We start from the raw sequence: 12,864 nt of genomic DNA, 5'->3' as shown, positions 1-12,864 counted from the left end.
ACCCACGTTAGGCAGCTCACAATCACCTGTGACTCCAGGTCCAGGAGATCTGATCCCTCTTCTAGCCTCTGTGGGTACTCACACACACCTAGCACATATACACATAAATAAAACAAGCCCTTAAAAAGGCGGGAAATGGGATCTATTGATAATGACTGCACTCTCTGTTTTCACACAGAAACGAATGAGGGAGGGCTCTCGGTATTCTGGTGTTCTCCTACCCACAGGTTTTGCTCCTCTTTGGTTTTCATGACTCACCTCATAAGCAGCACCCAGATCCTGGAATTTCTCCTGGGCTTGGGGATCATCAGGGTTCCGGTCAGGATGAAGCTGCAGGGCCAGTTTCCTGTAGGCCTTTTTGATGTCCTTTATGGAGGCACTTCGAGGCACCCCCAAGATCTTGTAGAAATCTCGCCTGAGAGGATGGGTAGATGAGACTTCATCAGAGAGTTCCGCATGACATTTTAAATTTACTGCTTTATTCTCTGACAAGTTCATGTGTGCATAGAATGTGCTCTGGTCATTCTCAGACGATTGCCTTACCCTCTCTCACCCCTCACTCACACTGAAACTTCCTTCTTCCCAATAAGTCCCCTATTCTCATGTTTTATTTTTTGTTTGTTTTTTGCCCACTGAGTTTGGTCAGGGAGACTTACATAAGTGTGCGCGGGGAGGAATTTACTGGAGCCTGGGCAACTACCAGCAGCTGCATCCCTAAGGAACAATGACTCCCCCTCACCCAGCAACCATTAACTGTCAATAGCTCTTCCCTCAGGGAGGGAGGGATGAATCGTTTTTGTTTGTTTTAAAATTTGTCTGTCTGAGCCATCTCTCTAGCTCTATAATAAATTAAAACATATGAATATGTATGTGTGGCTGTCTGTCTCTATGTGCTTGTAGAATGCAGAACCTTCGCAGTTGTGAGCTGCCTGATGTGGGTGCTGGGAACTGGACCCCAGTCCTCTGTAAGAACAGCAAGTGCTCTCAATCACTGAATTATCTTTCTAGCCTCAGGATGTATTATAGTTTTAAAAATGGGAAGTACTTTTTTCCTTTTTTTTTTTGCGCTTTATGGCTCTACACAAGTAATTACAGCTAAAACCCAAACAATCAAATTAATTCTCTCTTTACTCCCTATATTGGCTTCCAATGATTTTTTAAAAATCTGGATCCCCTCGATCTGGAGTTACAGGTGGTTGTGAACCACCACATGGGTGCTAGGGTCCTCTGCAAGAGCAGCAAGTGCCCTTAACTGCTGAGCCATCTCTCCAGACCCACCCCTGTGACTTCTGACTATTTCCAAAAGTCAAATAATTTCAAAAGAGTTATCTTTTTACTCACAAAGATTGTATCACATAAATGTCCCGACAGTAGCACTTTGTGAACATTATAGATAGATTCACTGAAGGAGTTAAAATAAAAAGTAAGCAAAGTTTAAATAGTAATTTTGAAGGAAGAATAGCACTACTCTGTATGTGAGAATTACAGCGCATTTTGCTGGGGAAAATGCACTTTATGTATTCATTGTGAGTAACTACACTAACTTGCTAAGATCAGGTCTTTGTGAGACACAGCCTCTACCGTTCACATGCAGGTAGTTAAGAGTATACACATAGCATGAACTGGGACATAAAGTAGAGCACACAGCCGGGGCTGTGCTGGGATCAGCCATAAAAGGGTTCTCTGCAGGAAGTGTTAATGGAAAGCTAGAACGGGACTATTAAAGACATTCCAGGGAAGGGCCATATCCAGATTATTCCCGAATGAGCTGAACACATACGAATGCTCACACCACCTACTTTTTTGGACAGAATTTTAGCTATCAGAATTTATTATCAAAACATTATTTGAGCTAGAAAAGTTACAGAATAGATATTAACACAGTATGGATGGTAATCTTCAAATGTATAAAGAAAATGAATATTAAAAAATGTATTGTATGGTGTAGCTCAGTCAGTAGAATGGTTGCCTCTAATTTCTGAAGCCCTGAATTCATGATGGCCCACACCTGCAGTCCAGGTATTCAGGAAGCTGTGATTAGTTTATACTCTGAGTCACACTGTTTGAAAAGTCATTTGGTATTTTAATCATTCTGTCAGGGTTTGGGTTGGTTTTGATAGACAGAGTTTCAAGACTTTGAACTTACTATGTACCTGAGGTCAGTCTTGAACTCCTGACCCTCCTGCCTCTACCTCATAAATGCTCAGTTTATAGGCATATGAACCATGTCCACCTCAACTATATCATTTTGTTTTGTTTCTCAAGACAAGGTTTCTCTGAAGCCTTGGCTGTCCTGGAACTCACTCTGTAGACCAGGTTGGCCTCAGTCTGTCAGAGATCTGCCTGCCTCTGCCTCCTGAGTGCTGGGATAAAGGTGTGCCCACCCAGCCCAGCTCAACTATATCATTTTTAAAACTTATCACTCACAGGAAATCGCTACCTAATCTGTAAACTTGTGACATCTCATGAGAAAGGAACCAGCTATTTAATAATGAAAAGGCTAACTATATAGAGAGTGAGGCTTACTTAAGTAATATTCTTAAGAATATGCTTATGTAGAAGGGTGGATTAAACAAAAATAAGGATGTTTTAAAAACTATGGAAAGCCACTACTTTGTTAGCTAATTCAAAAAATATATAAAGTGCCCCCCAACCATGATCTTAAAGTTCTTACAGGGGAGCTGAATTCAGTTTTCAGTACCCAGGATGGGTGACTTACACCCACCTTTAACTTCAGCTCCGGGGAATACAAAACCCTTTTCTTGCTTCCATGGGTACCTGCACTTACATGTCCATACCCGCACACAGACACAAATGTACATGTACTTAAAAATAAAATCTTAGTGACAGACAGACAGATATATACACAAACACAGAGAGAGGATTCTGAACATAGGTACCCTGCACGAGTGGGCGACCTTTCCCTTAGAAGGCATGGATTATGAAGTGAAAATCTCAGCGCCCCCCGGACAAAAGGCTGTCACCACTGTCCTTGGTTGTCCATCATAAGTCGATGGAAGCCTCTACTGCTGACGACACACACACTTTGGTTACAGGATACAGAGAAATCAAGTTGGAGATGACATGAGAACTTCCTGCCTCCTGGCCAGCTTCTACAGCGCCAGGTTACGTAGGCTGTGTGCGGAGAAAAATTACTAACATTGGCCAAAAAGGCAAGATGTATCCACATCTGGTACAATAGTGATGCAAAGATTAGAGGGCTAACCTACTGCTTTCTGATTGAATTTGAGGCCTGCTCCACAGAAGGGAATTTCTATCTGGTATTGTAAAGCTGTTTGAAAGCCCATGGCTGGGGCGGTCATAGGCCCTGGGGTAGGGGGAGACCTAGTACTGCTGTTTTGTTAAATAGACATGTGATTTTTAGGTTATACCTGCAATATAATTATATCTTGTAAATGTTTAGGCTATGGCTATAGATAGATCCACACACTCTGAGCCTTGGTCACAGAGGCATCTTTTTACAGGTGGCAGTAGTTAGCGCATCAATGAGATTGGTCCAAGTGTGGAGAAGAGGTAAGTGACTGCTAAGTGCTTGGTTTTAAATGGAACATCTATTTCAACCTTCCGTGCCTCTCCCCAAGTCCCCAAGGTTCAGGGAACACCGTGGGAGGTGGGGCAGAAAGAACGTAAAAGCAGGGGAAGGGAAGGAGCGCTGTCAAGTTCTGTCTTCTGGAAACGACACTGGGAAGACCCTCACAAAGAACACCCCAATACCATTAGTCCCCATCCCAGCAGCCACATCAGCTAAGTGGGCTCAGTGAGTTATGTGAAGGTGGGAAGGGGGCATGCTGGTGTGTGCCCAGGGGGAGTGTGTGTGGGCGTGGGTGAGGGATTGTGGGTAGGTATGATTACATTGTGTGTGTATGAAGTTGTCAGGGAATAAGTAAAGAGGGAAGAGGTTAAATGACAGCTCAATAAAATGGCTGATATAGCTCAGTGCCAACATTCTATTCCCCAGAGGGTACTTTATGAGTGACTGGAGTTTAAAGCTATAAAATTTAAAAATATTAGTATTTGCCAGGAATAGTCACTCATGCATGGAATCCCGGTACATGGGAAGCGGAGGCTGAAGGAGCATGAAGGAGTTCAAGGTTCCCCTCAGCTACACACTGAGCTGGAGATCAACACACCTCAATTCCCAACTGCAACACTCTATGCTGATGTTTTGCTAAATACTTTGGGCACTCATGGTTTAATCAAACTAAGGGAAAACAATACAGTCTATGTAAGAAATGCTAACTTTTAGAAATTTAAAATATTTCACAAGGTTAAAAAAAATGACAAAATGTAGGCATATACGCAAAGAGCATAAAAGAAACAACTTTAAAAGCTATTGGAGGTAACGCAACAACCTACAGACTGTCAGAATCTGACACCTGCTCGTTTCTGGTGTGTTATTTTTGTGGTTTCTTATTTATTTGAGATGGGGTGTGATGTAGGCGAGACAAGCCTGGAACTCACACCTTAGAGTCGCAGAAGATGACCTTGAATTCTGAACCACCTGTTTCCACCCGCCAAAAGCTGGGCCTAAGGGTGCAGGCGCTCTAGAACACAAGTCTAGTATAACCTGAGTCATCGGAACTCTGGGGTCGTGCATTTTAGATGCTGGGAGAACCTCAAAGTCTGCTCTTTTTCCTTTCAGAACATCGATAAAGTTCCTTCAAACTTGTGTGATTCCTAAGAGTGGCCTAACGCTAGGCTCCCAGATTCTATTACCTGCTAGTGAACAGCACTTCCCACTGGTACCATCCAGCTCAAGAAGGAACCGTGGAGAGACAGGGAGCCCAGATGACAGTTCAGGTTCGCTAAGCTCAAGAAGGTGGGAAGCACGAAGGTTCCCTAAAGGGTGTTGTGGCTCCCTCAAGCCAATTTCCTTCAGTCCGAGCTTGGCTTCCCCACCTGCATCTGACTTGGCATCACTTTAGTGTCCGCCCCTCGGACGCTGGTTGCAAGCTTGGTAACCCACGGTCCCACCTTCGAGTTCAGCAAATCCATGTCCATAACCTCAACCCCGGCTTGGCACTCACTACCTTCATTTCCATCAGGAGCCCCGTCCCTTCCTCAGAGTTCCGTGTCCCTACTTCTGCTCACAGCCACTTAACTCCCTCCAATGCCCAAACCAACTGCAACCAACTCCCGCTCTTCTGGGAAATCTGGCTCCGCAGGGCCAGCCTGGCCCACACGACCCCTCCGTCCCTCGGCCCAGCTCACTGCCCCCTCCTCGCTGCCACCCGCGTCCTTCTAAGCAAAGGCCTAACCTCGGGCCCCGTGCCGCGCGGAGCCCCGTCCTCACCCGGCCATCACAGCACCGATGAGGTACAGCAGCAACAGGCAGAAGGTGCTCAGGTTCTGCGGGGCCATGGTGTCGCCTGGTCCCGCACTCTCGGCCTCCCGTGCCGCCGCGTGCGCTGACCAGCCCTTCCGGCCCAGACAAGCCGCCTCACGCCGGGGTCTCTCGCCGGGCCGCCGAGACAGCTAGCGCGCCCCCTCTTCGGCTGCCACTTTCCGGGAGCCCCCAGAGCCGGCGAGCAGCCAGGCGTGGGCCAATCGCCGTCGGGGACATCACACGCGGCCGCCACTCCGCAGCCAATCAGCCCGGTACACTTCACCTCCGAGGCGGCGCGGGCAGCCAGTCAGAAAACGGAACTGTGGCCGTGGCCTCTGGCCAATGGGAAGAGGAGACGTCTGAGGTTCGCGCCGCCCGGAAGCGCCTGCGACTCGGAGAGAATTTCAGGCGGAGAGGGGCGCGCCGCGAGGAAACCCGAGCGTCCACCAATCGCGGGGCTCCTTCCCAGTTCTGACCAATTGCTTGCGAGAGGGCTTTAACTTGGTTACCAGTCTAGAAACTACGTGGTGTGCGCCCGGGACGCGCGATCGCCAAGGCGATTGCTCGGTGCCGAAGTACATAAGGCGCCTTGCATAGGGATATGATCGCACAGTACAAACTGATTACAAATAGTCTCGATTTCTTAGAAAAGAGACTTGGTCCCTTATAGAGAAGCTGCCGCGGAGACCGACTTGAGATTCGACTTCCAGCACTCCGTAGCGGTGAGACGACCCCACCCCCTACCCCACTTCAGAACCCGCTTTCGAGAAAACTCAGGGAAAGCGTTCATTGGCAGTGTTGGGATTTTTTAATTGAAATATTTTCTGTAAGTTTCCCAGCAGAGTTGCACATAGTAAGCATGCAATTAATAAAAGCCGTTATTATAGTTCGAAGTAGAGCTTCTTCGTTGGCTGTTCTTTCCTCCAGTTTCGTTTATCACAGAAAAACTAGTTGTTTAGCAAAGCCTCTTCGCTTAGCTTTGCTTCCTGCATAGGTTACCCAGATCTTTACCGATGAATGGTATCTCGATTATGTCCACTATAGCTCCACCTCTTGCCCAAGTCAGTTATCTCCTGACTTTATATCTCGATATAAAGGTCTCCTAACTTTATATCTCGATACAGTATTTTAAAATAGTCTTGCTCTCTTCCCCATGATGTGTGCACGTGCGAGCGCACTAGAGTCCTAGAGATCACAGATTAGCCTAAACTGGTGGACCTGGGAGCCCAAGGTCCTGTATCTGTCTGTCTGGCCAGCCCTAGGATTTCAAACCGTTGTTGCCTCAGTTGCTACTATGGGTGGAATTCAAGGCCTCCTGCTTGTACAGCAAGTAAGTGGCAAGCTTTACAGACTAAATTGTATCCCCAGCATCCTTGTGACTTTTTATATATCAAATCATGTCACTCTCCTGCTTAAAAAAAAAGCCTTAGTGGTTTTTCATTTCACTCAAAGTAAAATGCCAACTCCATGGCAACTTACAAAGCTGTCTAGTTTAATAATTAGTATCCTCCCCTGTTAGATACCTTTAAATGTTCCAGAATAATCAGCTCCCTTCCTCCTTTTTAAACATTTTCATTGTATGTGTCCATTGTATATGGTACTTCCCTGCATAGGCAAATTACGCAAGTATATAATGTACACGGAGCATATTCTGCCTCACCATTTGCCCTCTTTCCTTTCTTTTCCCTCTGTCCTGTTATTCCCTTTGTTTCTTTAGAACATTGGCCTCTGCTTTCATTCCATGTATACATATGTAATTTTAATTACCTATATAAAACCTGGAAACCACAAATGAGAGGAGACTGGCTTAATTCCCTTTAGATGAATATCTCAGTTTGTATTCATTTTCCTGTAGACAGCCTAACTGCATTCTTTATAGTTAAACAAAAAAAAAAATCATTGTCTACGTAAAACACATTTTCTTTATTCTGCTGCTGTTGAACTCCTACGTTAGCTCTGTATCTTAGCTGTTGTGAATTGTGCTGGAACAAACATTGATATTTTGTCAAAACCCTTTTATGCATTAATAAAAAGGCTTATTCTTATGTGCATGAGTGCTTTGCCTGCATGTAAGCAAGAAGACCAGAAGAGGGTGGAGGATCCCCTGGAACCGGAGTTGCAGATGGATGTGAGCAGCCATGTTGGTGCTAGGAATCAAATCCAGGTCTCCAGAAGAACAGTTAATGTTCTTAACCTCCAAGCCATCTCTGCAGCCTGGCTTGCAAGTGTTGTAGTGAGAATTTTTACATTGGGAGATAGGTCTATAATTTTCTTTGTAGTGTCTTTGTATGGTGTTACTAGGAGGGTAAATTGGTTTTATTTTTAAACTGTTATTTTATGGACTACTTTGAGAAATGTTTTTCCTAAAGGTTTGGTAGAATTCTGCTGTGAATCTATCTGGGATCTGGATTTGGACTTGTCTTAGTCACTGTTCTCTTGCTGTGAAAAGACACTATGACCAAGGCAACACTTACAAAATAAAGCACTTAATTGGGACCTTACTTAGGGTTTCAGAGACTTAGTTCATTACCATAATGGCAGAGAGGATGGTGGCATGCTGGCAGGTGCTGGAACAGTAGATCAAAGTGCTACATCCTGATTCACAAGGAGAGAGAGACAGAGGCAGAGAGAGTGTGCTCCTAGGCCTGGCATGGGCTTTTGAAACCTCAAAACCCACTCCCTAGTGACATTCTTCTGCCAACAAGACCACACCTACTCCAACAATTACACACTTCATCCTTTCAATCCTTTCAGAGTCCACTCCATGGTGACCAAGCATTCAAATGTATTAACTTATAAGGGCCATTCTTTAAATCGCTGCAGGACTCTTTTTAATTGGGAGCTTCTTATTGTTTTTTAATTATCTTTACTGCTTCAGTATTGATGCTTTATTACACAGTTGTTTAAATTACTTATTTCCTCTTCATGTAACTGACAGGTTTTAGACTTCTAGAAATTTGTCCATTTTCTTTTAGATTTTCCTGGTGATGGGAATTTCCTTGTTATCTTGAAATAGTTCCCATTTTATCTCTGTTTTGTTGAATTAGGGCTTCTGTCTGTGTTGGTTAGTTTGGGTGAGATTTGTTGATTCTGTCATTTCATGGATTCTTTATATCTTTTTCCATTTCAGTTTTGTTCATTTCTGTGCCCCTTCCATTTAATATTGTGTTTATTTTGCATGTGTGCACATGCCAGTGCAGTGTGCGCATGGAGGCCAGAGGACACACTTGTAGTCTGTTCTCCTTCCACCATGTCAATCCTAAGTATTGAATTCAGGTGGTCCATCTTGCTGGCAAGTGCCTTTTTCTGCTGAGCTGTGTCCTAGTTTCATTTCTGTTGCAATGATAAAAATATCCCGAAAAAAGATGACAGGGGAGTAATGTCTTTTTGACTTATAATTCCAGGTTACGTAAAAAGTCCTGTCATTGCAGAGAAGTCTTAGGGCAGGGGTTTGAAATAGCTGTTCACAGCACATCCACAATCAGGAACAGAAACAAAAATACTGTGTTACGGCTCGGAAGGGAAAGGTATCCTGGCTGTCAGAAGCCAGGCTATACCTATAGCCCTGTTCTGGGTGGGGATGGTTTCCCCACAGGAATGTAGCAATCCTGCTCCTCTCAGAGAGAGCCATTATAGCTCACCTCTGCTCCGCTCTGCTAAGAGTTTCCCTGCAGAGATCGTTGTCCGTTGTTTCTCTGAGTGCTCTGCTCCTCTGAGTTACTTCTCTGCTTCTCTCTGCTAAGGGAGAAACCCCAGCAGAAACATAGCAGTTTGCTCCTGCTCCAGCAAAAGTTGTTACTCCTCTGCCTTGCTCCACTTCCGGGAAAGGTCTTCACCCAAAATTCATTCAAGAGATTTATTGGGAGGTAAGCATCCAGGAGTGTGGCTGCCTCAGCCAGGGTGGAAAAAGGCAGCTCCCAGCTGAACAGGTACAGGGTTTATATATAACCTTCTTAGGGGCAGAGTTTTTCCACAGTGAAGCTTTTCAGGGTGGGAATTGGTTGGATTTCAATCCCTGAGCTTCGGACAAGCTCAGAGATTGGCTGGATTTTGTGCTTAGGAATGGGTTGGTTTCATGCTCAGCTTTTTATGACGAGTTGGTCAGGAGCAGAGTGAGTTTCAGGGTCAAAATGTGTTTTTTGTCTCTGGTTTCAGGGTCAGGATATGTTTTTTTTCACTGGCTCTGGTTTCAGGGTCAGGGTATGTTTCTTTCACTGTCTCTGGTTTCAGGGTCAGGATGTGTTTCTTTGGCTGGCCCCTTTACCTTACAAGTATCCATGTTGCCTGCCCCCTCACAGGTCTACTAGCCTCTCTACCTGTATATAGGTCAGGGCTCCATCCAGGGAATGGGTCAGTTGATAATCAAGACAGTATTCCCCATTCATGCCCACAGGCCAACCCGATCTACTTAATTCCTCCATTGAAATTTTCTTCTCAGATGATTCTGGATTTTGGTAAATTGACAATTAAAAACTAACTTGCAGCCACCTTGCAGTCAATGCCCTAGTCAATCACTTACTTTCCACCCACTGATTGGAGGTTTGTCTTATCCTGTTTTCCCAAGACCCTAAGGTGAATTTTAAAATTATTTTAAAATGTAAGTAGGCACTTCCCTCTTAGAACTAATTTCATGGTTACAGGGAGATGGCTCAGTGAGGAAAAGCACTTACCATGCAAACCTAATGACCTGAGTTCAGTTCTAGAGACCCTCATAGAAAGCTAGCTGTGATAGCTCACATGTGTAATCTCAACATGCCTACTTGAAGATGGGAGGCAGAGAAAGGGAATCTGAAAACTTGAAGTCCAGCTAGCCTGCAGCACAAAGCAAAGATGCACAAACAGTAGGAGAGGATTGGTGAGATGGCCCCGTGAGTAAAGAGGGATGCTGTCAGTTTTGATTACCCAAGTTCAATCTGTGGCACCCAAACGGTGGAGAGAACTGACTCCCTGCCTGGCTACTGGCCAATCATTTTTATTAAACAAGTACAAGAGACAAATCTTTGCGGGGTACAAGACCATTGTCCCGCAGCATACAGAACTTTTTATTTGCTTTGCTGAGGCTTTCATTTCTTCAGTATTCTCTTCACTGAATTACACTTTTATATCAACTTGACTATGTCAGGAATTAACTTAAAGCCCAAGCAGCTGGCACCTGTGAGGGGTTTTTGTTTTGTTTTTGATTGATCACTTGAGGTGGGAAGATCCACTCTCAATCTTCTGGTGGCAGCCTATAGAAAAGATGTGGAAAGAAGCTTTTGCCCTTTGCCTGCTTGCCCTCATTCTCACTGGCAAATTCAAATGACCTGCTGAGGTGTTCCTTCATGGCATTAGAGCAGTGGTTCTCAAAGTGTGGGTTGCGTCCCCTGGAGGTCTTCTATCAGATGTCCTGTATGTCAGATTGTACATTATTGTAAAGCTTTTCTAGCCTAATAAGCCTCTCTAACAATGCAATAGTCCAAATCAAACCAAATGAGACCAATTTAAAAGAAGCCCAGGTTTAATGGATTCCAGTGCTCCTGGGTGGCCCTCTAGGAAAACACGGAGAGAGGAGAAGTTTATTTTGAACTAAAGCCCCAGAAGGATAGAGCCCATCTTGGCAGGGAAGACTTGGCAACAAGCAGAGAAAGCATGGTATCAAGAGAACAAAACAGGCTGATCACATGGCTTCTGTGCTCAGAGAGCAGGGAGAAAAGAGCAAGTAGGCCCAGCCTATAAAAACCCCTAGGCCTGCCCCTTGTGATGTATCCTGAAGGTTCCATAACTTTCCTAGACAGCTCCACCATCTGAAGACCAAGTGGGTTTTTTTTTTGTTTTTTTTTTTAATTTATTTATTTATTGAGGATTTCTGCCTCCTCCCCGCCACCGCCTCCCATTTCCCTCCCCCTCCCCCATCAAGTCCCTCTCCCTCATCAGCTTGAAGAGCAATCAGGGTTCCCTGACCTGTGGGAAGTCCAAGGACCGCCCACCTCCATCCAGGTTTAGTAAGTTGAGCATCCAAACTGCCCAGGCCCCCCCAAAGCCAGCACATGCAGTAGGATCAAAAACCCATTGCCATTGTTCTTGAGTTCTCAGTAGTCCTCATTGTTCAGCAAGTCCGGTTTTATCCCATGCTTTTTCAGACTCAGGCCAGCTGGCCTGGTGAATTCCCGAAAGAACATCCCCATTGTCTCAGAGTGTGGGTGTACCCCTCGCGGTCCTGAGTTCCTTGCTCGTGCTCCCCCTCCTTCTGCTCCTGATTTGGACCTTGAGATTTCTGTCCGGTGCTCCAATTTGGGTCTCTGTCTCTGTGAAGACCAAGTGTTAAACCCTTGGGTTTATGTAGCCACTCATATTCAAATTATAGCATTCTGTCCTTGGTCTCCATTGGCTCATAGCCATCTCATGATGCAAAATGCATTTAGTCCAACTTTGAGAGTTCTCATAATCTAAGAATACCAATGCTGCTCTAAAAAGTCCAGTCTCTTCTGAGACTCAAGGCAGTCTTTGAACTATGTTCAAATCTCTGAACTACAAAAAACAGATTACATACTTCCAACATACAATAGGAGTAAACATTCCTACTCCGAAAGGGAGAAATGGGACATAGTGAAGAGTGGTCAGACCAAAACATGACTAAAATCCACCAGAGCAAATAACAAATCCGTTAGCACTACTTCTGGTACCTGGAACTTCAGTTTCCAAGGCCCAACTCTGCCCTTTCAGCTTTGCTGCCTGCAACATACATTTCTCTTGGGCTGAGTCCACTCTGTTGGCAGCCCTCCTTGGCAGATGTTCCTCCATGATGGCATCTCAAACATCTTAAGGGTCTCCATTGTAACCCAGGCATTATCTTTAAACTTCAGCACAGTGGCTTTGCAGGGACTCCCAACCTGCCACACACACACACACCACACACACACACACACACACACACACAGAGCTTGGACTCAGGTGCCTTCTGAATCTCATGGGAAAGAATCTATGACCTTCTCGGTATTGCATCTTTCATGCATCCAAATGCAGTATGATGTGGATATCATATTACCTATTTCTGCTTCTGGTTCAGGATGGACCACAAGCCCCTTGGACCACTGTTCAAAACTTCAGTGTGCTGCAGCTGGTGAAAACTTGCTCCGAATGGAGTGGAGACCATACCTGGGCCCTGCTTTCCAGGGTTGGGACCCTCCTTGTGGGTTTGTCCTCAGGACTGCTTTCCTTTTGTTACTGTGCAGAACAAGAGGCTTCTCTTAGCAGTTACCTCTTTTCCAGGACATGCCTTAGAGGCAGGGTTAGCTGCTTCCTGCTTTTTTCCTCTTTGGACTGCACCTTTCTTTCATCCTGCCCCACTTGTTTTTTTATCGTAGGCCTGCATCAGAGTAGTTAGTAATAACCATGCAGCCTGTTCAGTGTTGTACCGTAGTGAAGCTTCAGTCTGTTTTAGAGTCAGGCTTACTCAAATGCTTAGGAAAAGAGCAGAAAGCAGGCAGGTTCTGAGCCAAAATACCACACTATTGGCCCCTAGTTCATGTCCTAAACAC

General features: G+C 45.1%; 2 protein-coding genes across 2 annotated transcripts in view; one reads left to right on the top strand and one right to left on the bottom strand.

Annotated features, from left to right (window-relative positions):
• Dnajb11 (DnaJ heat shock protein family (Hsp40) member B11) overlaps positions 1-5,566 on the bottom strand; it is a 16,785-nt gene extending 11,219 nt beyond the window's left edge. Inside the window, exons 1-2 of the mRNA XM_005344745.2 lie at positions 5,315-5,566; positions 259-415 (exon numbers count right to left, since the gene is read on the bottom strand). Coding sequence (XP_005344802.1) covers positions 259-415; positions 5,315-5,382 — 225 coding nt within the window. The 5' untranslated portion in view covers positions 5,383-5,566. The remainder of the gene's footprint in view (positions 1-258; positions 416-5,314) is intronic.
• Positions 5,567-5,876: 310 nt separating this feature from the next.
• Positions 5,877-12,864, top strand: part of Tbccd1 (TBCC domain containing 1) — a 44,461-nt gene continuing 37,473 nt past the window's right edge. The window contains exon 1 of the mRNA XM_005344744.3: positions 5,877-6,069. The gene's annotated coding sequence lies outside the window, so the exon portion shown is untranslated. The remainder of the gene's footprint in view (positions 6,070-12,864) is intronic.

The sequence above is a fragment of the Microtus ochrogaster genome, chromosome 2 (genome assembly GCF_000317375.1).
Source record: "Microtus ochrogaster isolate Prairie Vole_2 chromosome 2, MicOch1.0, whole genome shotgun sequence".
In the NCBI taxonomy this organism is placed as follows: domain Eukaryota; kingdom Metazoa; phylum Chordata; class Mammalia; order Rodentia; family Cricetidae; genus Microtus; species Microtus ochrogaster.
This window is presented reverse-complemented; position numbering and strand designations above follow the sequence as displayed.